This window comes from Rhamphochromis longiceps, linkage group LG1, assembly GCF_057381845.1.
Source record: "Rhamphochromis longiceps isolate RC_006_pf linkage group LG1, R_longiceps_female_GT1.1, whole genome shotgun sequence".
Classification (NCBI taxonomy): domain Eukaryota; kingdom Metazoa; phylum Chordata; class Actinopteri; order Cichliformes; family Cichlidae; genus Rhamphochromis; species Rhamphochromis longiceps.
The window spans coordinates 42,427,224-42,453,946 of NC_140557.1; the positions used below are offsets into that span (position 1 = coordinate 42,427,224).

The 26,723-nt window shown below is 39.0% G+C and overlaps 1 protein-coding gene across 4 annotated transcripts in view; it reads right to left on the reverse strand.

The window, feature by feature from the left end:
• ano1a (anoctamin 1, calcium activated chloride channel a) overlaps nt 1–26,723 on the reverse strand; it is a 51,151-nt gene that overhangs the window by 8,473 nt on the left and 15,955 nt on the right. For 3 of the 4 annotated variants that reach the window (XM_085409821.1, XM_085409797.1, XM_085409813.1), the window contains exons 4-17: nt 22,546–22,644; nt 21,846–21,997; nt 14,202–14,256; nt 13,890–13,941; nt 13,087–13,142; nt 12,447–12,488; nt 10,589–10,653; nt 10,210–10,344; nt 9,452–9,612; nt 8,733–8,818; nt 8,089–8,100; nt 5,214–5,285; nt 4,268–4,342; nt 1,020–1,221 (exon numbers count right to left, since the gene is read on the reverse strand). In XM_085409821.1, coding sequence (XP_085265947.1) covers nt 1,020–1,221; nt 4,268–4,342; nt 5,214–5,285; nt 8,089–8,100; nt 8,733–8,818; nt 9,452–9,612; nt 10,210–10,344; nt 10,589–10,653; nt 12,447–12,488; nt 13,087–13,142; nt 13,890–13,941; nt 14,202–14,256; nt 21,846–21,997; nt 22,546–22,644 — 1,264 coding nt within the window. The remainder of the gene's footprint in view (nt 1–1,019; nt 1,222–4,267; nt 4,343–5,213; nt 5,286–8,088; nt 8,101–8,732; nt 8,819–9,451; nt 9,613–10,209; nt 10,345–10,588; nt 10,654–12,446; nt 12,489–13,086; nt 13,143–13,889; nt 13,942–14,201; nt 14,257–21,845; nt 21,998–22,545; nt 22,645–26,723) is intronic. The other variant, XM_085409805.1, reaches the window with a different exon arrangement.

Below are 26,723 nucleotides of genomic sequence, written 5' to 3' on the forward strand. Positions count from 1 at the left end.
CACTAATGCAGCTGTTGTTCTAGACTGTTGAGCTGAAGATATTCTAGCGCTCACATTTGGCCACAAGCTCAAGGTAATGTCTGAAAGAAAGATATCATTAAGGTGGCGCTCGGGCTTAGAGAACTTTTAAGGCAGCTCAGAGTAATTGTTGCATGTCCATAATGGCTAGATTTGGGCACGGGCAAGCTTACCATGCACACCAAACTAAGAGAAGACCCATAATTCTCTTTATTATCTCTCATGTGGTCTGGAAGGGGATTGGTGTTTCTGCCCAGGATGAATGAAAACACTGCTGGAGAAAAGGGTACCAGGAACACCCTCCTGCCACCACAACTTACTTCAGATAATCAAATTAAAAAGGACTGATAAAAAGAAAGGCTTTGTGTCATGGCTCTTGCTCATTTTGACCCAGCATTTCCTGTTTCTTATATTTTGGTGTTTTTTCTGTATTAGGATTTATGTTCTGATTCTTTAGTTGTGCTGTTTTGATTATTATTGTTCTAGATTTAGTTCAGTGTCACGTCTGCGTCTTTGTTATTTGTTTCTTGTTTCCTGTTTTACTTTGAAGGTCCATGTCTTATGTCAGTGTATTCGGTTTTACTTCCCCCTGTCTCGTTAGGCCTAATTTCTCCCAGCTGTGTCTCCTGTTTCCCATTCCCTGATTGTCCCTCTGTGTACATAAGCCCTGTGTTTCTCTTTGCTCTCTGTCACGTCGTTAATGTTGCTACCCTCTGTGTGCTGTGTGTTTTGGCTTGTACTCCGGTTTAGTGGCTCAGTTCCTATGTGCAGAGTTTTGTTTTGTTTCAGTTTTATTCATGAGGAGTTTTTCCAGCAACAGATGCTGCGTTTTGAGTTAAGTCCTGTCTTTGAGAGTGCTGCGATTGGGTCCTTTCCTGCACACAACCTATTATGACACTTTGTGTTCTAAAGTCCTTTTGTGTGGCATACAAATACTACTACAAACAGTAGGAAGAAAATAATATTTGGTAAGAACATCAATCCAACAAAATGTGCCTCACCCAGTCTAGTGAGCCAGCGGGCAATGGCTCCATAGATTTCATCCAAGATGATGATGATGATGAGGTTGATGATGGCAGCAGTGGTTTTGACTGTGGCTCGGATATTATACCGAACTACAGGGTGGCTGCTCATGTGCAGCGCTGCCTTAATGCTAATCCGGTACAGGATGACTCCAAAGACTATAACAAACGTCACAATTATCTAAAATACAAGAGAGGCAGAATTAATAAGTGTGTTGGTTAAATGCGTCCACACGGAAAAAGCTTGGTTTTCAGCTACTGAACCTGCGGCACACAGTGAGCACCGTGAGACCAAAACAAACCCAACTTCCCAGAGAATGATCTTCGCTCTGCGTTCTAGGGGATCAAGTCCCTTTCCAAGGACCCTTACATCAAAAACTCTCTAGTGACAACTTAATGGACAGGCCTTTTTGAGAGCCCTTTTCTAGTCTTACAGCTCTCTCAAGCTCTGCCTCCTGACATCTGACCCACATTAAACTCATGGACTGAACACACACACAACCACCTATAACTGAACACACACAAAATGGACAAAAACAAACAAATGGACAACTGTACCCTCATACACACAATAACAACATGGACTGAACCACCACTCACAACCACCAGCACTTTATATACCTCTGTGGAAATTATCCACATATTTCTTAACTGCACTACTGTAAATGCTGTATAGACAATCATTCTGTTTATAACTTGCATAGTTCATATTTCTGTATAGCTTTATATTTATATCCTGTTCATAGCCTGTACATATAGTTATAGCATATTCATAACATACCTTAATACCGTGTACATTGTAACATACCCATAATAGACCCATTCTGTAATATATCTATATTATGTCTAAAGCACTTTCTGGATGGATGCAAACCGTTTTTCGTTGCCTTGTACTTGTGACATGTGCAATAACAATAAAGTTGAATTCTATTCTATTCTAAGCACATAGTGGATTATTCTGCATGCTTTATCTAACACATATTGAGGGGCAAATTAAAATCACCAGTTAACCTAACCACCATATTGAAGCATTTAGATTGGTCTTGATGAAATTTCAGTAGCAGCTTAAGTTCAGTATTTTGATTCCAGTTTTTTGTAGAAGACACATTTATTTAGGGCGATCGTGGCTCAAGAGTTGGGTGTTTTTGTCTTGTAATCAGAAGGTCGTTGTGTCCTTGGGCGAGACACTTCACCTGCCGCCTACTGGTGGTGGTCAGAGGGGCCGATGGTGCGATATGGCAGCCTCGCTTCTGTCAGTCTGCCCCAGGGCAGCTGTGGCTACAACTGTAGCTGCCTCCACCAGTGTGTGGATGTGAGAGTGAATGAATAGTGGCATTGTTAAGCGCTTTGAGGGTCTCGAAAAGCGCTATATAAATGCAATGAATTATTATTATTAAATACCCACATTTTCATACAACAGCATATTCAATCGCAGCCTTCATTTCATTCCACATAATCACATAATAAATACCCTATAAAGTGCTTTGCAAAGGTAATGTATGCTCCATAGCCAAGTTGTTTGATGACCTTGTAATTCTAAGGACCTTGTTATGGGAATGTACTTGCATTTGTTAAGTGGTATAAAAAAAACAACTTTTAAGACACTGGTATGAGGAGGAGTTCATATTGTCTTTAAGGATTAATGACTGAAAGTGGTGCTAAAGGTAAAATGTCTACAATTTCTTTGAGATTGGCAAAAGAGAATGCTAACACACTACTAGACAGAGCAGGTCATCTACTAATCATAAGGTTGGTGGTTAGATCCCTGGCTGCTCCAGTCTGCATGCCATGCTGTATAAAGTGCTATATAAAAATCACGCCATTAACCATGTAAGTAGTGTATAACTTCATGCATTTTACAATAATAACATTTTAAGTTTCCGTAGTTCAGTAGTATAATCCCCTCAGCTCTTTTCACCAACTAGGACCACTGTCAGTGGATCCTCACCAGTCAGTGAGGGTGGGAAACATGTAAGACTGGGCTCTCGACACGTTCCATGCACTTAATAACAAAATAATGACCAATAACTGTTTTTGTTCACTGTCAATCTGATTGCAAAACAATAAGCATTTCCCTGTATGTCATACTGTGTATGATTGTGTATGTGACAAATAAAACTTTCAAACTGAAAGTACGCGTTTCAGGTCATGTTTTGAGTGGCTTAACCTTGCCTAAGGTCCAGGTATTTTAAAGGACAGGAAACACTTTTGAAAGTTATGTTTGAACAGTGAAATGTATTTAAAAAAAGTTAGACTTGGCTTTATTGTTATAAGGTCACATCAGCCAGGACATTTTTATGGTATTCATTTTTCTTGTAAGTTGGTAGGGTAGAACAGCATTTATCACATTTACGTTGATAAAATGAGGAGTTAATAAAACATCCATCAAGCATATAAACACTGACTATTAAAGATGTAAAGGCATGAACAATGAATCGCCTCCATAATATAGTTCCTGCCCAGAAACTACTGCATATTTATGATGTGAGATGAGGAAATACTTGTTTTTCTGCTAAATTACAGTTTTCACAGTTGTTTTCTGTAAAAACTGACTTGTCACTGTCATGTAATTAATATATTCTTAGTGCTTATTTTCTGATTATATTGTTTTTATGTACTTTAATAATGAAGGTTTGTAAAGCAAGGCCACTTTTGATAAACCAAGTGCTTAGCCAGACTGAAAAACAGGTAGTCTAGGGTAGAGCTGCAGAGGTATAGGAATACATGAAACCAGACAGAAAAGCGGAACTAGTACATACAAGGACCAAAATAACACCTATATGAGACACATGTTTGGCTGCTAATGTCAGAGATTCTGCAGCTGGCTTTGGGCTGTGCAGGGCTCTCTCTTCTGATGATTGAATAAACAATTATAAATGTTTTGACCACTGAGTCGGGTTTTCTCTGTCCTATCATGGGGACCAAAGAAGCAGGTTTAATATCACCCATGTATTGAAGTGTGCCTATCTTCAAGTATTTGTAGGCAAATATAAATACATTGTCAATACTTCAATTAATAAGAGCCTGAATTCATTTTGTGATTAAGCACATTATTGTCGTCCAAATCCTAAAACTTATGTAGTAACATTATATTCTCGCCTTTCTCATTTACAAAAACCTTTCAACATAGTATTGCCAGAAACAGAAATAATATGGGACAATGACATCATCACTCATGCTTCAGAAACACATGTTGGTGAACACAGTGGGAGACTACTGGTACTCACCATAAAACCCATCATGACCACAGTAGTCAGGTAAGCAGGCAGCCTATCTGTACATGTCAGCTTCACCTTTTCATCCTATACACACACGCACACACACACACACACACACACACACACACACACACACACACACACACACACACACACACACACGCACGCACACGCACACACACACACACACACACACACACACACACACACACACACACACAATGAAGGGCATTAAGACCTGATGCAGATGTGCAATTCCCCTTCCACTGCCTTATTTCTGTCTTTCAGTAGCAGCCCTTTATACACTGGTCATGGAGTTGCACAAAGCACATATAACAAGCATAGACACAAATCAGTGGCTCCAGTGGAGCAGAGTTAATTCTGCCCTCAGCTGTAGTGTCACATTTGAGTGACTTAAAATTGGGTCAAGATGCTGAGATGACTCCATGTTTATAGGATGAAAAAGGTGTGTCCTTGATATAACGCAAGGATTTTTGGGGGGGCTCAGGATATCTTACACTTTGAGCCTTATCTTTATTCAAAAGCAACATCATTAACAACCAATTAGATTAAATCAGGCTGTACTCAGAAAACCAGTTAAACCAAGCAAGTTATCACTATGTAGTGACCTCTGTGGCTTGCAGGTCATTACATAGCAGAACACAACATATTACATAGTGATTTACATTAAACCCACATTGACCATTTCGCACACAGTGCTTTATCATATGTGCTTATATCTACATCCAATGGCAATTTAGAATAACCAGTTAACCTAACATGCATCAATTTGAACTTTGGGAAAAGGTGACGTGACAGCAACCACTGAACCAACACTATTTTAAATCAGCAACTGTCTATGTAAATAAAATTGTGATGCATCCAATATCCATATTTTCATAAAGCACTGGAAACATGAAAAGATTTTGTCAGAAAAAAATTGACTTAATTTTACCATCAAGTCCGAATGTTCCAGTTTCACTTTCTTTTCCATGACCCGGAACTCGTACTCAGCTCGATTGTGGTCCTGGAAGAGAACATTTGCTTGTTACTTTTATTGATGGTGCTTTTTGTTGATTAGTACTAAATGTGCAAGACGTTAAACTTGCAAGAGAAGATCCCATTTGGAATTCAGAATGGAGACAGGAATAAGTTAAACAGCCTTGTGGCAAAAAGTTTTGCAAAATAAGCACTTGGTGTTTAGGTTTCTGTACAACTCTGCACAAGAAAAGGAAGATATGTATCAACTCACCATGAAAGAAATACACCAGCTACACCAGTAGTTTATCCTATTTTGGCATTTACAGAATTTTAAGGTGGAAAGCATCAATCCATCATATTTCTAGCTCATTTAGAAATTTACTGCCTTTATTAAAAAGGCAGTATTTTGGGGATTTCTTATATTTCTGGGACCCCCCCCAAAAAAACAAAAATCCCCAAAGATACGAACAAACAAGTATTACATAAAGTTTAAAACAATGACACATGATGATGATTAATGATGCATATAATTTTTCCTTTAGGATTAATACCGTTATTTTTCTTCTCTGTATTCTTAAACATTAGATTGGTTCCCAATTTTTATTCTTTCCTTCCAAATTTTAACTCTTAACCATTTAATTTACAAATGAAATTAAATGGTTGTGTAATAGTGACGTGTGTAGCTGATGGTGAAATGTTCCTTTAATGGTGAGAAATACATGTTTATATCTTAAGGAATGTGATATGCAGCCAGAATTGAATGGATGTGTACCCAGCGGAGGAGGAGCTGTGTGTAAAGAGAAACTGCATCACTAGAAAACAAAGCTGACGGTTAGACAGTGGCCTAAAGGTACATGTGTCAGACTAATGTACAGACACACAGGCTCAGTGAAACACACATGAGCAAGCTTCCAAATAGGAAAAATGACAATGTTGTCCAGTACAGCTGAGTAAGCAGAAGAACTGGTCTGTGCTGAACAAGGCTATTTTTCATGTGGACCGATCAAGTAGAAATAGCTTGAACTTTTTCAAGTAACCATTTTTTATACCATCTCATCTAGATGTTTAACAAGACATTAATTCAGAACCTGCTTTACATTATCACAGTGTCGATTTCAACACTGACGTATGAACTACAGAAAGTAGACGACATGAAGAATGTATTTGCTTCCATATTTCCACTGAGATTTTTTATTTGATCCATTTTGGAGAAAATACATGTATTTGACATAAGATTATTCTACCAGCCTACATGTCCACTGAGGTACCACCGGAGCTAAAAGTGATCTAAAAGCATTTTGAAGTTCATAATTCTGTATTATGTGGACCTACCTAAGCCTGTGCTTTAACTGAACCCCATAACCTGCAGACCTGGATCAGTAGGACCAACATATTTGCCACTTACACAGATGATGCCATTTGCATTGCAACGTTCCTGAACCTTGCACGACCTATCCTACAAGTCAATCCTCCTCAGCATGTTTCACAAGGTCGTGCTGAACCCCCACCATTTACTCTGCATCTGCCTTACTGTACGTGGACATTTCTGCCCTAATAATTCTGTTTCAGTAACTAACTCAGTTTTTTATGCAAGCCATCACAACCTTCAGCTGTATTTATCACCGATTCTAGTTTTTCTACTAGGTTTTGTTTTTTCTTTGTTTTGTTGACTTAATGAGGTCCCAAAGATGTATTTTATTCACAACATCTTCATCACTGAGTCCTGCCAAAGGATGGGATACCACATCCCGCTGACAAAGAGAGGCCATCCTAACTACTCATGCCTAGCAACTCAAATATGGGAGTGGGATGGCTATCGTTTGTAATAACAACCACACATAATTACCTTTGCTCTCTTTCTTCTTTTTCTAGCTTTACTGCTCGTTTTAATCACCATGTTCGAGACATTTAATCTTGAAAAGTCAGTCAAAAGCCAACTACACTGGACCTTGTGCTGGGCTACAGCATCTCATGAATAACACTGAATTACTTTACCTTAATTCATCTGCTTACAAGCTTTTTATGTTTCATAGCTTGGCTCCATTTCCTTCTCAGAGACTTCTACCTGCATTTGCTCTCTCTGAACTCAAAGGTCAGCTAGCAGCTTCTCTAGAACATTCTTAGTTGCTCCTTCATCTAAGGCGTGTCTCAGTCAATGAATTGTTAAACCATTTTAAATACACATCAAACATGGCGCCAAAATATCCTGCCTGTATTGAATCCTCATTGCATTTGAGATTTTTATTTCAAGAAGATTAAAAGTCAAGAATTGGTAGCACTTGCTATTACAGCTCAGTAATAAAGGGGTAATAGTAGGTAACAAGAGTAATAATATGGTAATTTCTAACTCGTTACTATGCAATTACTAAAGTAATAACCACTTAATATGCAGGTAATATAATGGTAGCAACAGTAGTTACAGTTGAGTATTATTACCATGAAATTACAGTAATAGGATAATAAGAGCGCCAAAACTGGGGGTAATAATATGGAAATACAGCTCCGTAATAACACTGTAATAGCAGGGTGACAAGGAAGAAACCAGAATGTCATAATGTGGTCATTTCTAAGTTATTCCCACCAAAAATAAAAAAATGGATAAAAAAGATAAAAGTCAGACAACTTCAGAGCTGTGAGTCCTAGAAATGCCAAGACTGCTGTATTGATCAACTAATTAACTGGACCACATCTTCAGAACAAACCTCAAAAGATAGTCAAGCCAGATGTGCAACACAACTGAACCACAGAGACAAAGTCAGGTAAAAAGACCACATGGAGACTGTTAGACACCTTAAAAGAGAAGAAAAGTCAGAACAGATCTGTAACAGTTAGTGAAAAAGAAGTCAAACCTTGTGTTCCCCCTGTGAAGTAAACCAAACACACAAGAACATAAAAGCGATATCAGTTTACGTGTCAAGTTAAAAACATTTCATGTTTTTTAAGAGTAATATAATGACGATATGATATTGTATTGAATTGTACTGTGTACATTATGATTTAAAAGACATTCACTCCTAAAGGTTTGTGTGGGAACCTTATCTTATCTCAACCATTATGTTACTTATTACTGTAGGAATGTGTTTTTAAGATAGCTGCATAGAAGATTCCTGTATCCTTTATATCCATATTTGTCTCTGTTTGAAGAAGAGTGTTGTTAAACCTTAACATCTGCTTTCATGTTTGACCAAAGCACTTTGTAAAACGAGCAAAGATCAACTGGAACATATGGCACTGCAACAACAAACTTCAAGTTTCTATTTCATTTGTGTTTCTAGCATCACACGTTTATACTACAAACTGTGCAGGTTTTGTAGTTATTGTGGTCCTAAAAATATAATTAGCACATTAACATTAAAAAGATGGACAGTAATATTTGCACAGAAAAAGAACTTGTGCAAAAAGTGCAAACTTATTATTCATTATCACTATTTACTAATTAACACTAGGTAACAATTATGCTCTGTGCATTAAAACACATGTGGGGTTATCTCACCTCCTCCTCCTCTCCAAACCCTGTGAGGTCCCAGACATAGTTGAGTCTCATCTGCCGCCTCTTCCAGTGCTCCATAAAGAGAACAGCTACATAATAAGACACACAAACTCAACGCATGCTCGGACACCAGCTGCAACATGTTTCTTGCTATTTTCCGTATATATAAATGGCAACCATAGAGAGTGTGAACATTTTATACTTTTATTGTACCTGTTCATATAAGGTTATGCAAGTTTTGTTACATAATGTACATAATCAACAGCAAGCAGTGCCTTTATTTAAAAAGTACGGATTTATAAAACGATTTGGAAATCATGCACATTTTACAATCCTCCAAATGCTTTTTGTTAATTCATATAAGGGGTTCATAATAAGATGTGCTGATGTTACATTGCTCACAGTTGATGACTCCACTTGTATGATTGCACCTTTCATATTTCTTAATATAAAATATGAAATATAAAGTCTGGCAGTATTTGGCACTAAAAATACACTGAAACAAAGGTGCTGGTTCCATAGATCAAAGCTTTAAAATAATACAGTCTTCTGTTCCGAGCTCCTTAGACTACGATGACCTGGATGACTGAGAACCTTTACAGACAATGCAGTCTTGAATTTGGTACAGTTTTAGCGATGCTTTGCTGCACGAGCTTTATTTGTTGGTGGTCTGCATATTTTCTGGTTGTTGCCTATATATTTGGACAGCAATTTGTACTCACCCCATAGAGCCATGAAGACAGAGAAGAACACAGTGGCTGCATTGTCAAACAGATGGCTGGCTCGGGCTGTGCCACATGCTGTAACCAGCTTCCAGTAGCTGCAGGCTTGGTCGCATAGTGGACACATGGTAATATTGTTTCTGGGATCACAAATTTCCATGCTAACAAAAAAGAATAGATTTCAGATATGAATCAGTCTAAGCCAAAAGCCGGAGACACCTTCCCGTCTGTTACTGAGACCAACTTGCTATACTTCCTATGCACTTTTCATCCCACTCTCACTTCTTCCTTACTAATCCTCTCCACCTCCTGATTTACCAACAGTCCTCTAGTACTTCGCTCATCTTCTCAACACATTTCCGTCATTTCTTAGCACATTTCCATTTTTGTCAAACCTAAAATCTGTTGCACACCCTTTCTGGCTTGGTACAAGTCCCTTTCTCGTTTCTTAGCTTCTAGCTCCACATACAACTCACTCTAAGCCTTTTCCATTGCCACCTCTCTCTTTACTGTAGACCTACGCTTTCTTGTACTCCTGGCTACGTTCTTCTTGTTATTAAGACATGAAAATGAGAAATTTGTTCACTCCATTTGTGATGCAAATGTCAACAGGTCACAAATAAAATAAAATAAAATAAAATAAAATAAAATCACAAAAATGTTACCTACCTGCGGTGAGTTTTAGACAAAATTGGAATCATAGCAAGCTGACACTTGCAATAAAGGCAATAAAAAATAAATAAATATGTCCAGCGTACCTAGGTATGTTATCATCGACAGTAGCACAGCCATAGAGAAATACAATTACTCCAATGATGGCAGCAGGGATCAGCATCTGTGTGTAGACTCCCAACCAGGCAAAATACAGTCCAATCTTTTCCCCAAAATATTTCCTGGGTGAGAGGAGATACAGAGGTCACATCACTGTCAAATCCATCACTGCAAAATTAACTGTGATTCCTTAATAGTTGAGCTTAATTCCATGTAAATAGGTCATGTATGCCACTATTAAAGTCATAATTACAAGACCTATCTGATTAAAATTAATTTCCTCAATTTAAAGTCAGAGGACAAATAAATTGTGGTTTTGCAAACTGCATTTCCTGTCAGCAATTTCATGCCAGATATGGATCTCACCTGATAAGTCCAATGGGCTGGTACTTGTAGAAGACACTGTAGCTTGCCCACTGTTCGTACAGGAGCTGTGAACAGAAGCACGACTCAATAAATATATCACATGCTACAAATATATATATATATATATATTATTTATATATATATATTTTTTTTCTTTTTTTAAAGAATTAGAGGCTATTTTTTTGCAGATTTATCAATTTTTATCTATGAAGCGCCTTGAGGCCACTTTTGTTGTGATTTGGCGCTATATAAATAAAACTGAATTGAATCAGTTTTTATCAGTTTCACGTTATACGTCCTAATGCAATAACATTTATTGTGCCAAAAGAAATGTTTCCAGATTTTAATTTCATAATCATCCATCCATTCATTATTGGGGGTTCGGGGATCAGCAGTCTATTACATGGCTGACACAGAAACAGACAACCATTCACATATATAGTCATGCCCACACCCAACTGCTATATGATGCAGTTATAAAGCAGTTGACTGCATTAGCTCTGCACATTCTCATTTCCTAATTCTAGCAGGGGGACAGCACATGACAGTTAGCCCAAAAGGTTGATTCTGTTCATCTGGACGTTTTCAGGGGGAGAAACGTTTCGTCACTCATCCAAATGACTTCTTCAGCCTCAGCTGACTGCAGGTTTCCCCAACCTTATAAACAGTACATTTGCACAATGACTGAAACCAGCCCACTACATGAACAATGGCTGTGAGATCAGTTTTTGATCACTAATATAACCAGAGGGAAGCTACACCAAGTCTGAAAGGTTTACCAAAGTTACATAAACAGGGTGCACCTTTAAGACCAACAGTCTGTATGATCCACTCGGTCACCTGTAACATCTCCAAGTTTCTGGCTTCAGTCCTCAACCCGCTGGTGGGCAGCTCTGAGCACCACATCCACAACATTTCAGATTTTGAGAGATGTCATTATGGAGGCAGATGAAACCATGGTGTTGTATGATGTTACGTCTCTCTTACTTGTGTTCGAGTCACTGAAGCAGTCGACGTAGTGCGTAAGAGATTACAGGATGACCCCGATCTCAGCACCGATCAAGTGTGTTTGAACTGTGTCTTCATTCCACCTATTTCACATACAAGGGTCGGTGCTACAGACAGAAACGCAGGTGTGCCGTGGGCTCCCAGTTTCACCCATCGTGGCCAACTTGTACATAGAAGAAGTAGAAAAGAGGGCCATGTTATCCTATCCAGGAACACGACCAAGTCACTGATTCAGGTATGTGGGTGACACCTACAGGCCAGTGGACACTCTTTCAATGAGAATGTACACATCCTGTACAGCGAGGAACGCTGGTTTAAGGGTGAGTCAAGGAGGCCATTTACGTGAAAAGAGAGAGACCATCTCTGAATCGAGCAGGGGGTCTAATTGTCCATCTGTCACCATCTCACAATGCTGTGATTGGAGCCATTCCCCAACTCTCTGTGAATGGGACTCATGGCCATCAGAGGAAGAGGAAACCTGCAGTCAGCTGAGACTGAAGAAGTCACCTGGACGAGTGACGACACGTTTCTCCCACTGAAAACGTCCAGATGAACAGAATCAACCTTTTGTGATTTCCTTACCTGGAAGATTGAGCGTGCATCCAGATACATGATAGTTAATTCAGTATCTGTAATGCTAAATGGACTCGTTATTAGTTATTACGTAGTGCTTTTCTACTTCACTTGAGCTTCCACGATAGCTTCCAAACTCCATTGTCAGTTAAAAACAGGGTGTAAGGTCACAGTTTTGTCATCAGTCAGTTTAGGTTGAATATAAGTGAGATTTTTTTTAATAGACTATGTTTTGGTGTAATACTGTTACAAAGAAGTATTTGTATTCTCTACTTACCTTCCTGTCATTAGGTTCTGCACTCACCCCTTCAATGTCTCCCTGTAACACACAGGTTTCATATTCAGTATTATACACATTTCCACTGTATAACAGCCTCCCTAGTTGACTTTAGGTTAACATTTAGAAAAGGAATATTGGTAAAAATAACAACAATAATACATTTTATTTACATTTTACAAGCAACTAAACAACAAAATCACAGCAGATATAAGATAAAACAGTAGAAAGACACCATGGAAATAAAAGTCAATACACCATGAACTAAAAACACACACACAGCACTTTACACAACTTGTACATTCACGAGTCACACAGCAGACTGGGATCAAACCACCAACCTTTGGTTATTAGGTGACCTGCTCTACCACCTGAGCTACAGCCGCCCCAATTACAGCATCACAATTAAAAAATATTACTGTCTTAAACTGAGCTACATAAAAATACATAAAATCACAGAGAGAGCTGAGAGTAAATGTAAACAATGTTTTGGTTTTTTTGTTTCTTTTTAAATAATAGTGTACAAGCAGCTTAGTAATTGTAGATTTTAGGAAACCCACTGAACTATAATCATTATCGTGGTGTATAAACATCAGCCTTCTCAGTCAAACATGGGGGAGCCCAAAAGTGTGATACTCACATCATGGAGAGGATAAGCAGATGTGTACACACCATTGGCTAGCAGACTGGTGAGCCCTGCATGAAGGCACATTTAACAGAATTATAATTCAGAAACACACACACACACACACACACACACACACACACACACACACACACACACACACACACACACACACACACACCATGTTGTATAATTAAATGCAGAAAAGAGTGCATGATCAACCATTAGTTCGTTATCTGAAGCCCTTGAGTTGCTTTTGAGCATAATGTCACAGTCGGCTCTGATCATCAACATATTCAGTAAATCGCTCATAAATAAAAGCTAGTGCAAAGCTGCTGTCCTACAGAGTTTCTGTATTTTGAACAGTTGTGCAGATCACTGCCACTTTTGCTGATAATAACAGTGCTGGTGGTCACAATTTTATTATCATTTGTTGTGCAAATCTGACCTTCGTCTGAGTTATGTGACTGTCAGCTACATTTTATATTCTTAATTTAATTTAATATTTTTCTTCAGGTGCTGTTAAAACCTAGAAGTGGACTTTAAAAATTGTTTCACTGTGTTAGGCTGTTTTTTCGTGTTAGAATAAAGGAGTTTTTTCAGTACAATTCTGTTTCTCACACAGTCAAAAATCCTCTGTGGGATTATTGACGTTCATTATCTAATATTTCAGCTATTGTACTGATATGGTTAAAATGGACATGATGGGGAATTCTACATGTGTCAAGACCGCTCTCGGCCTGTGGACCTAATCAAAGAGAGACTAGGATTAATTGCACATTGATTCATTCCTAGTATCAGAAAGGCAGATTTCTTACCCAAGGGATATTTGGGTTTGATGCATTTTGTCCTCTTCAGTACCTCATAGACCTGACCGTTAAACAACAAAAAAGAAAACTGTAGCAATAATGCAGTTTGTCTCTTTGAGGATGAGGAGCTGAACATTTGACAGAAAACAAAGCAGGGAACTCCGATTCATGAAGTGTTTTGGTTAAATTCCAGCCACTCTCTTGTTGTACAGAATTAGAACCTTATAATCATAAGCCAAACAATTATTTCTTTATTTTGACATGTATCAATATATACAGGATTAACTCTTCAACCATCCATCTACTAAAACAAATACTTACTATGGAGCTCCGAGTCTTGCTGTCAAAGAACTTGTTCTTGTCAGAGAGATCAAATCTGATAAGAAAGAAAAAAGAAAACAACACAGATGAGTTACAGATGCAAAGAAACACTTGTGGCATGTTTGTGAAATGTGCTCTTTTTCACTATGTAGTCTATATAATAGATGCAGGAAAAGAAAAACATACAGAAAGTCTGAACTGAGTGAATCCGTTATAATTCCAATATCAGACAGGAATTCCACAAAGCTATTCCCCATGTTACCTCGATAACCCTCAACTTAAATAAAGCTTTTGGCTTTTTTTTCATTTATTAATTATTATTTATTAATCATTTCATTATGAACTGTTTCTTTTCAGATCAGGCACTCCCACCCATCTCATGTTCTTCTTTCCAGTTCTGTGATGTTTATTAGCCTCTCGGTGATATTCTGTTGGTCATTTTGAATCATTCCAGTCAATCAGCAATTGTGTTTTTCATAGTAGTTGTTTGGCCTTGTTTATAAGTTCCATCAGCTCTGTCAGCCAGCATTAATATGTTACAGCTGCAGTTTTATTGGTTGAATGGTGTTCTTGTTTCATACCAAGAAACGTAACATTTCTTTGGAAATTACATCATTTAGTTCAAGACAACTGTGGAGATATGTAGGAATCAAAAGCATTTCTAATGAAGCCAGAAATGCTTTGTAAGATACATTTTGTAATCTAGAACTAGGAAAGTTGCTTAGGTTAGAGTGATTTCAGAGCCGAACATTAAGTAACAGAGAAAATGTGGAGGGATATCTCTTGCAAGCTGTTAGTCAGAGCTCCAAATATAGCTGCTCACTGCCCACTCTCTCCTCCATACATCCCAGCAGGATGACTGTAAGACATTAGTGTTCTCTTATTACTGCCTTTAAAAGCAAATTCACTTATAGAGAGAACATAAAGCCTGTGCAGCCTATATTTAGTCAAGTTATTCTAAATCTTTTATTCTGGGATTTCTCTTTCATTGTGCTGATAAAATAAATGTTTGCTGTAGACTAGCTTTATTTGATCACTATGCGAACCTGATCATGATGAAAGCTTCAGCTTTCCTGTTATAAAGTTGTAAAGTTGCCAGTTCCAACTTCAGTTCAGTTTAGAAAAACAATATGAAATATCAAAGTCTATCCTGTGAATGTATTTTTCTCTGATTCCAGATTTGCAGTTATCTTCTCTCTGGTTTTTAATTCTAAAACTGATAGTAATGTTCTTGTTTCCCTCGGAGAACACTCTCTGTCAGCTAACATTGCTCATTTATTCAACTATTTAATGTTTTTGAATGGATACATCGAGCTTCCTTTCTTTATTATCCACATTTTAAAGGTGTTTAAAATTAACACACAACGGACATCAAACACAATTAGCATATTTTTAAATTAGTTTTTGGTCACTTGATAAATCTAAAACCTATATTTTCATTTTGTATCGCCTCTGTTTCAATGTACAGCAGGCACTGAAAATTGTTATTTAAGACTTGTTCAGAAACAGCCTTATAGCTTCTTATCTTACTGCTATTTGCTACTGAGTATAAAGTGGGTTTCTAGGCTCTTTCTAGAAAGCCACGAAGATACTTGAATGTTTTCACTTGGGGCAGAAATTCATTCCCAACCTGGAGGTGGCACTGCAACCTTTTCCAACTGAGAACCATGGCCTCAGACTCAGAAGTTCCAATCCACATCTTAGTAGCTCTACTTTTGGCTGCAGAAACCCCAGAGTAACCTAAATGCTTCATAAAGCCAACAGAATCACACCAACTGGAAAAAGCTAGGATTAGATGCAGAGAAAATTGAATCCAACATCCTCAACCTCTTAGCTGTGCCTAGAAATTTGATCCATAAATTATGACTAAAACTGGTGACAGAGACTGGAGTCCAGTACACTCAGCGAAGTCTTACTCTTTGCCAGCAGTACAAAACCAAGTTTCCACAATGGTTGCACAGGGTCCAAATAGCCAAAACCATTAAGCCCAGAACCCCATATTACCAAAGCTCCCTGTAGTGTACATCTCAAAGGATGCATTTGAATACATTCTTGAAGTGCAAAACTCAGATGAAGACTGGCTGGACAACCTTCCATGTATCCTTGAATAGCCTTGAGTGTCCCACTACTGGGATAAAAGCTACATTTTAACTTCTGAATTCAAGATTTGACTAACGGGGAGACGTTCTTCTCTAGTATCCTCAAATAGAGCTCCTCAGGGAATCTGAGAATTGTTAAAGCACACTATTTGTTCCCCCTTTTTAATAGGTGGACCACCACAGCAATTCAGACAATAACTAGGATAACCCCCAACATTTAAAGCATGTTTTTAACCATCCCAGGGATCTCAGCTGACCCTGTGTTTCCAGACTACCTTCTCTACAGCAGACATGTCAGTACTGTTTAGGAAAACTCAAATTGCTGCTACTGCCTGAATGCATCCTAAGTTGAAGTCAATAGCAATCCAGTAAACAGTGGGTAGGGAAAATTTTCCCTTTCCAAAATTTTCTGATGGTCTGCCCGAATGACTTTGAACCAAACAAAAGCCTTTCAGAAATCACCAAGGTTTTGTTTCAGTTGGTACCTAACAGGTGTATCCAGGATCCCAAAAGCCAACAAAGCTCAACAGGACTGCTTTCACCTGACAGCATTTTTCATCTCTGGTGTCCACCATGTAGATCATGTACTGGTGCTACAACAAGTAGCAGCTACCAAATAATGAAAGGTCTGTGCTGCCTCCTCAGCAAAAAGGCTGTGAAATGAGGTTGAGGTTTCTCAACCATAAGCTCAGGCTCCTTCCACACCAGAGAGGTGGCACTCCATATGCCTAAAGGAGCTGTATATTAGATCACCAAGACCTTCAACTGTACACTAATCCACAAAATACGGGATCTGTAGGTCTTTACCTATATAAGCTGAGCCCAGCCAGGCCCTATGGGTTAAGGCCTACATGCTTTCAAATGAATTGGCTCTAGGGTGGTGCCCTGGGTAAGGTTTGAATCCCTGTTGAATATATCGTCACTGAATTTTTGGAAACTCAAACCAGTAAGCAAGCTTACTTGCAAATTTCACATAGGGTCAACTACTTTGTTGTCTTCATTTTAATTTTGTTTTAAATAATAGATTGAAGATGGTGCCGGATGTCATGGCACGCCGTCTCTCGGTTCTGCAATGTTTACGTTTTATGTTCTTAGTGGTGTCCCTGCTAGTTTTAAAAACTCACTCCCTGTTGGTATATGAGCGACAGACGCTGCTTTACATCCGTGACTCACTACTGAAGCTCTCCAGCGTTAGCGAGCGATGTGGAGGACTCGCTCTGGCGTCGGTACCGGGGGAACTACATCGCCGTGATCCCCCCTGGAATCCTTTGAAACGGCAGTGCGAATGCGCGGCACACACTCTGGGAAGCGTGTTCGGGTCAGAACTCGGATGCGGCGGGTCCTTACCATTGGTGACCCTGGCTGTTTAGGACTTTATTTTGGCCTCAAACAGCGCTGCCTTCTTCCTATTTACCCGACATCATCGGAGCACGCTCACCCGAGGCTGCTTCATTGGTCGCCATGCCGACGGGATACGAGGAGCGGTGGAGCAAATATGAACAACCTACAAATACTGCCTGCTGCCACGGATGGACAGAGAGTTAAATTAGCTCTCTTAAACGCAAGATCCGTATCAAATAGAACTCATGTTCTTCGGGACTTCTTTGGTACTCATAAGCTGGATGCCATGCTCCTAACTGAGACATGGCTGCGCGTTGGTAAGTGGCACCCTTGCTGGAACTCTGCCCCACCGATGCCAGCTTCTTCAGCTCCCCCAGGTTGTGTGGGAGGGGAGGCGGGGTAGCCTCTATCATCAAACACTGTATCTGTTTGCATTTAAAACAAAGTCCTGGTGTTTTTACCTCATTTGAGTCCCAACTTCTGACTTTAGGCTGTCCTGTGGTTCTAATTATAGTCATCTATCGTCCACCTAAATATAATGACTTGTTTACTTCGTAATTTTCAGACTTCTTGACATGTTTTATCACTCACTATGAAAGGATTCTTATAGTGGGGGACTTTAATATTCATCTGTGTTGTGAGGATAAACCCCTGGTCAAAGATTTCTTGAATGTACTTGATTCCTTAAACTTCACACAATTTGTGTCTGGGCCAACACGCAAGGGCCACACTCTAGACCTTGTCTTGGGCTTGACCGAGTTGATCATACAGACAATCGGTCTTAAAGGTGCGTCCTGTTTATGTATCTTTGGTAAACCATACAGACTTGGTGTAGACCCCCCTGGGTACAGCCTGTGGTATGAGGTCCGGTCAACAACATTGTCTTGTTCTAACTGCTTCAGACGGTCTATCACCCTCTTCCTATAACCACTACCTGGGTCTCGTTTCAGGGGCTCATAAGTATTTTCATGATTGAGCAGTGACAGTTGTCTGCCGGAAGGATGATGATGTTGTTGTCATTACTAAGTGATGTGAGTGCCTTCCTCTCCTCCATGGTGATGTTGGACGCTGGGGGCTTTGCATTGCTGAGACAGGCTAAAACTTTCGTCCGTAGTTGCTCTGCTTCCACTTTGCAATATTGTTGTTTCAAATTGCTGTTTCTGTGGCTGTGATCAGGTCCACTAGCGGGATTTGTCTCGGCATGACAGCAAAATTCAACCCTTTAGCAAGGATGTTTTTCTCTGTTTGGGTGATCTGTCTGTCAGACAAATTCTTCACCCACTTGTCCACATCGGTGTTGCATCCTTCTCTCTTCTGGCTGTTGAGGACACTCTCCGTATTTTGCCGTGGTTTCCGACATACAACAAGTAAGTCAAAATTCCTTTGTTGCCTGGTCTGAGACTTCGTGTGCTGTGCTAGACGAGCCTTCTCAGTGTAGTCAAACACCTTTTTAAGAGTATTCTCATCTAGAAGCATTGTCAGTCTCTGTCGCATCCGCTCTTCTTGAGATTTTAGCATGTCGATGGTAAAATTTGTTTGCCTCACCCGTTCATTAAGCAGCTGATGCTGTGCCTTCTGGAGGATTTTTGTTGCCCGGAAGCCTTTAACTGAAGAGCTCATTTGCAGACTTTTAGGAGTAATCCTGTTTTGTCGGCATCTGAGGCTGAATCTCAGGTGGTTCCTGTTATCCGCCATCTTACGTGCTGTTTGCTCATACTGACGTCCAAGCTCTAGGCAGTCCTGGATGAGTGACGAAACGTTTCTCCCACTGAAAATGCTACGTCCAGATGAACAGAATAAACCTTTGGAGATTTACTTACCTGGATATCATCGGTTGGTATGTAATTAAAGATGCAAGCAATTTCTGTTTAACTTTATGGAAGTAGGCTCCAGCATATTTGATTCTCTTTTTAGATATTTTTATGCACAGCCCTTTGAATGTCAAGGTATATGTCAAACACACATTCATTTTTCAAGTTAATAAATGTAATTAATAATTAATTGGACAGTTCCTTTTACGACAATTAAATTAAGTGATGATTTGTTAACCTTGTTTTTGGGCAAATACATCATGTATGGGATAATTGTGTGTTTGTCCCACAAAGATAAAGAAATGCTGCCAATGAAAGAAAAGCAGCTCTTAAAATACAGGGAGTGCAGAATTATTAAGCAAATAAGTATTTTGTCCACATCATCCTCTTCATGCATGTTGTCTTACTCCAAGCTGTATAGGCTCGAAAGCCTACTACCAATTAAGCATATTAGGTGATGTGCATCTCTGTAATGAGAAGGGGTGTGGTCTAATGACATCAACACCCTATATCAGGTGTGCATAATTATTAGGCAACGTCCTTTCCTTTGGCAAAATGGGTCAAAAGAAGGACTTGACAGGCTCAGAAAAGTCAAAAATAGTGAGATATCTTGCAGAGGGATGCAGCAGTCTCAAAATTGCAAAGCTTCTGAAGCGTGATCATCGAACAATCAAGCGTTTCATTCAAAATAGTCAACAGGGTCGCAAGAAGCGTGTGGAAAAACCAAGGCGCAAAATAACTGCCCATGAACTGAGAAAAGTCAAGCGTGCAGCTGCCAAGATGCCACTTGCCACCAGTTTGGCCATATTTCAGAGCTGCAACATCACTGGAGTGCCCAAAAGCACAAGGTGTGCAATACTCAGAGACATGGCCAAGGTAAGAAAGGCTGAAAGACGACCACCACTGAACAAGACACACAAGCTGAAACGTCAAGACTGGGCCAAGAAATATCTCAAGACTGGTTTTTCTAAGGTTTTATGGACTGATGAAATGAGAGTGAGTCTTGATGGGCCAGATGGATGGGCCCGTGGCTGGATTGGTAAAGGGCAGAGAGCTCCAGTCCGACTCAGACGCCAGCAAGGTGGAGGTGGAGTACTGGTTTGGGCTGGTATCATCAAAGATGAGCTTGTGGGGCCTTTTCGGGTTGAGGATGGAGTCAAGCTCAACTCCCAGTCCTACTGCCAGTTTCTGGAAGACACCTTCTTCAAGCAGTGGTACAGGAAGAAGTCTGCATCCTTCAAGAAAAACATGATTTTCATGCAGGACAATGCTCCATCACACGTGTCCAAGTACTCCACAGCGTGGCTGGCAAGAAAGGGTATAAAAGAAGAAAAACTAATGACATGGCCTCCTTGTTCACCTGATCTGAACCCCATTGAGAACCTGTGGTCCATCATCAAATGTGAGATTTACAAGGAGGGAAAACAGTACACCTCTCTGAACAGTGTCTGGGAGGCTGTGGTTGCTGCTGCACGCAATGTTGATGGTGAACAGATCAAAACACTGACAGAATCCATGGATGGCAGGCTTTTGAGTGTCCTTGCAAAGAAAGGTGGCTATATTGGTCGCTGATTTGTTTTTGTTTTGTTTTTGAATGTCAGAAATGTATATTTGTGAATGTGGAGATGTTATATTGGTTTCACTGGTAAAAATAAATCATTGAAATGGGTATATATTTGTTTTTTGTTAAGTTGCCTAATAATTATGCACAGTAATAGTCACCTGCACACACAGATATCCCCCTAAAATAGCTAAAACTAAAAACAAACTAAAAACTACTTCCACAAACATTCAGCTTTGATATTAATGAGTTTTTTGGGTTCATTGAGAACATGGTTGTTGTTCAATAATAAAATTATTCCTCAAAAATACAACTTGCCTAATAATTCTGCACTCCCTGTAGTTTAAGACCAAAGCATCAAAGCATGACGCTTTGGTCTTAAACTACAAGAATTAAATGTGTAAAATTAGAGAAATTATCAATTACTTTGCTGTATTGTGAATAACACGGGGTGGGTTTTTGTAAAACTTGTGAAAATGCAGTTAAAAGTAAAAAGTGACTTCTTCAGTCTCAGCTGACTGCAGGTTTCCCCAATCTTATAAACAGGACATTTACTGTACTGTTTATAAGAAGTATGTACTGAAGAAGTCACCTGGATGAGTGACGACACGTTTCTCCCACTGAAAACGTCCAGATGAACAGAATCAACTTTTGGAGTTGAAATTGGAAATTAGTAACAAGCTACAAATTTGTGGTTGTCAACAAACTGGACAACTCAGAGACAACACACACGGGTTCTATAGTGTATGCCTAAGAACATGTGTAAAAGCCTAAGTTTGAGATATACTATTTTTCAATTGTCTTTATAATTATAACCAGATATTTTACTTACAGGTGCTGTTTTTCTCTGGAGAAGGGGTGAGAGAGGGGTTTCTGACACTGTGCTCGGCTGGTATCGACTTTAGGGTGGAGAGGAGCTGTAACTTTGTGAATGAACATCCTGATCTTCTCCACCACACTACTGCCTTGTTTCACTTCATAAACCTGCAGAGGAGATCCAAATAATAAAAGAAAAGAAAAGAAATAAAAAAAAAACCAAAACCAAACAATCCAAAAACTACCCAAAAGTAGCAATTTGATTGAATAATGATTTCATTCCAAGAGCTAAAATGTAATATATACTTTTTCCATTTTGTGTTTACCAGCCATTCACTTCAAGAGCCTTGAAAGGTTGAGGTGTAGAGAGCTGTAGTTCTTTCTGTTGCTGTGTTCTTTCACATACATTTTGCTGTCAGTTTATTAAAAACAGGCTGATGGTCAATAAATTTAAAAATAATTTACTTGGGTACTACAGCGATCATAAACTGGACTACATTATTGGAGATACTTTCAAAACACTTTAAGAAAAGCACAAACTAATACAAATAGGGGACTGTATGATATGATATGATATTTTTGGACTGAGTCAGCTGATATTTTGTATTTTGTGCAAAGGATTGTGCTACAGGACAGCATCTGAACACTTCTGAAGTCAAAGCACAGCAGCAACACTGAGTTCATATTTTAGAAATGGGAAATAATTGGTGGAGTACCTTCTTTGTTGGCATTTTGAGTTTCATGAATTCAGCCTCTCGACACAAAACATTCCAAGGAGCATGGATCTTTAAGAAGCCAACTCCAGGGATAGTACTCTGAAATACAACAGAGGTTTGGATATTAAAAAAAAAAAAAAAAAAAAACATCATTAAAAATTCTAACAGATTAATTCCAAAAAAAAGAGCACATCCTAAATTGCAAAGTGCACAAACATAATATATACACATTCTACTGTTTTCTTAGCAGGAATCAAGTTAAAAACATGCTTATGTGTTTCTGCAGAGAGCCTTTTTCATCATTTAAAGTAAAACTTAATTCAGTTATATCCATAAGGGCAGAGTTAAAATCACTTTTATATATACCATTACTTATGCACAGTGAAGAATAACAAGTACAGATATAAGCAATTATAAAAGGATGCAAATACCCCTATGCAATTCTGAGCCAGTTTGACCTTTAGGCATCAAGATCTAAGCCTAGCATCTCAACAAAATTCACAAACCATTTACACAGACTGAGGTGAAGCATCCTGGAGTATTTTTTTTTAAATATTTTTTTCATCAGCTACAAAAGTCAGGAAACAGAGTGTTCAGAGGACGCTTTGATTTTGATCATTATCATGATAGCCCATACCCCTATAAAACTGTTCATTTATGTCTTTAAGGAATTTTCCACGTTTTAACTAACTGGTGTGGTATATGGCTTTATGAACAGATAAAGCAGAGTATTACCTGCATAGCAGTGAAAATGTATGCTATGTCCTCTAATGACACAATTTTACAAAAATGGATGGAAGCAAAATCACAAAAGAACACCTTTGTGATTTTGTTTTTAAAAAAACAAAAACAAAATTAATAAATAACTTTGAGAGGCTCTTATCCAGAGCCTATCCTTATCAGGATCGCAGGGGGCTGGAGCCAGCTACCATACAGCAAGAGGCGGGGTACACCCTGGACAGGTCGCCAGTCTGTCGCAGGGCTCCCACCCAGAGACAGACAACCATTTGGACTCACACTTAGGGGATATTTGGATTCACCAGTTAAGTGCATGTCTTTTAGCTGTGGGAGGAAGCTGGTGTACCCGGAGTAACACAGGGAGCATGGAGGACCACAAGAGTCACACATATCGAGATTCTGTGCTTGAATAATGAATTATGCAATCAGATATGTATTTGTAAATTCATTATTAATTATTTTATGTACTGAAACATTAGTAATTTATTACTTAGCAATTTAATTAAAAATAAAAACACTATTTATAAATCAATATTTCAAAATGAATTATTAGTCCATTAATAAATACTTGATATTCGACAGAACATCACTTCATATTCTATACTGTTCACTGGTTTCACCATACTTAAACTATTGTGCAGAGGTCTGGGGCAATAACTATAAAACCACATTACATTCACTTTTTACTCTTCAAAAAAAAAGCAATTCGAATCATCCACATTGCAGGTTACAGGGAACATACAAACTCACTATTTTGCAGTCGATCTAGTAAAATTCCAGACAGCACAAATTCTATTCAAAGCAAAAAATAAAGAACTGCCAGGTAATATTCAGAGTATGTTTTTTTGAAAGAAGTTATAATTTAAGGGGTTTTTGTAACTTCAAAACAGGGAAGGTACGTACTACAAGAAAAAGGTTTTGTGTTTCTGTTCATGGAGTGAAACTGTGGAACAGTCTGAATATGGAATTAAAGCAACGTCCAAACATAAAACTGTTCAAAAAGAGTTATAAAAATATAATCTTCTCCAACTATCACATTAAAAATGGTGATTCCATTCCTCATTTGAAAATGCCTTTCCTTTTCCCTTTCCTGTTAGCTCACAGACTTGCTATTATATTAGCAAATCTGTGAATTAACTTTTTAACTAATAACTATTGGATTAGCTATCCGGTCTTTAAGTCTGACGCCATTAGCCGTGCCTGGGCCCAAACTCAGCTGCAGGTCCCCAAGTCACATGATCACTGCGGCATCACTGAGAGTTAAAAACAGTTTAAATTCTTTCATCTGTAACAAAATGATCAGCGTTGCTGCTTTACCAGGTGTAACAATTAAGTTTAACATCCAGGCATCCATGAAAACCGAATTTATGAAATTTAACGGAGTTAGAAGTCAGCAGGAAGTTAGCTCGCTAGTTTCCACGTAAACATGATATACCGTGTTCTGACAGAGAGATTTCTGAAACAAATTAAGACGTACAGCTCTACTATCACTTCCAACATAAATGCAGACAGAAAACTAAACGGCTGTGACATAGGTAGGGTTACTGAAGTTTGGCTAACATAGCTGTGTCGCTACGTGATTGCTAGCAACACAGCTATGTTAGCATAATATAAACAGTGAAGCTGGTGAATGAACAATAACTTTTTTCCACTCAATAAAAGTTAACGTGAGGGTTCCCGAAGGTTCGGGCAGGATGCTGTAAATGGGCCAAACTTCAATCGGGAGAACAACTGAGATAATCCATCCACAGTACGAGGTTAGTTATTAATATAGTGCTGCATGGGCTGGGCTGTAGTTACATCATAAGGTTTTAAAAACTGAGCTTTAAAATGATTAGCGGTAATAAAACCAGAGAGAGGCCGACAGTGATCACTGACTGTTTTTAGGAACTTGTTGAGATTAAATAGAACAAGATACAAAGCATTAAAACATGTAAAAAAACATAAAAGGCTCATTAAACACAGAGTAGTTTGGGCCCGGAAGCAGAATTCATCACGTTATCACTTAAAGACTGGATCTCATTTCAGAAATCCCGGAGCAATGCAAATTAGCCACACAGTGTGATGTAAGGTGGTCTCTGATTGGTTAGACAGACAGGCTTGTTGCCTGCCTTTTTTACACTCCTGTTTGTGCACATAGTTTTGCACAGCGAAGCTAAGAAGTGTGTGTGCTTGTGCAAAGGTCTTTCAGCTTCGGCATTTAGACTCTGTCCAACACGGATATATGAAGAATGAAGCGTCTTTGCAGTGAAATGAGAACTGTGCGCTTGTTGAAGTCAAGGTGCTAACATGACTAATGTTAGTTAGCATCACAAATATTACGTATTCATATTTTAGTACAAGCCGTTTTTGTAAGCTAATGGGCTTTCCACGAATAAAGGCTTGAACCAACACTGAGCCCAGTTACATTAAAAGAGTTAAAAGAACTGAGACATGGTGATTAAAATAATCCGGTCATTAAGTGATGACATGACGAATCCTGCTTCCGGGCCTAAAGTCGTCTGCGTTTAATATGGCTTTTGTGTTGTTAACATGTTTAATGTTATGTATTTTCTTCTATTTAATCTCAAAAAGCTCCTAAAACAGTCAGTGATCACTGTTGACCTCCCTCGGCTTTTATTACCGCTAATCATTTATTTAAGCTCAGTTTTTAAAACCTTAGGATGTAACTACAGCCCAGCCCATGCAGCAGTATATGAATGACTAACCTCGTATTGTGGATGTGCAGTGTTGGGAAGGTTACTTTTAAAATGTATTCCATTACAGAATACAGAATACATGCCCCAAAATGTATTCTGTAACGTATTACGTTACGTTACTCAATGACAGTAACGTATTCTGAATACTTTGGATTACTTAATATATTATCATGCTTTTTACAACAACGTGAATGTACTATTGCTGTGTGATTTATTACTGTTACTGAAGGTCCGCGACTCCGAACTGTAGTAAAGGGACCTCTGACTAATATGGCGGGGTCCCTGTCGGCTCGTAGCCGAAAACTAGCTTTACTTTGTTGTGTGGGTCAACTTTTCTTGCGAAAGAGAGAGAGAGGCGTTGAAAGGCTGCTCCAACGGAACTTATTGTTTTCGGAGGAAAACAGGAACACGGTGTACAGTCGAGTCTTAATAGCTTACTTACAGCTGGGCTCGTCAGGCTCTCTTCTTGGCTGCAGTGGTTATTATTATATTTACATGCTTCCAGCTCCCCTTTTTCTCCCTCCTCGCGCTCACAGACCCATAATGTGTATGGCAGTCCATTCTCCCTGCAACACGGACTACACTGCCCATGATGCTACATTCTTTAGAGCTATGCTTGTAGCATTCTGCCTGTTAGCTTAGCACAACAACAACGAAAAGGCGCTCTCTCACCCAGGAAACACACAGTCGCAGAGAGAGAGAGAGAGAGAGCGTCGCCCTGTAACCATGGCAACCGTAACG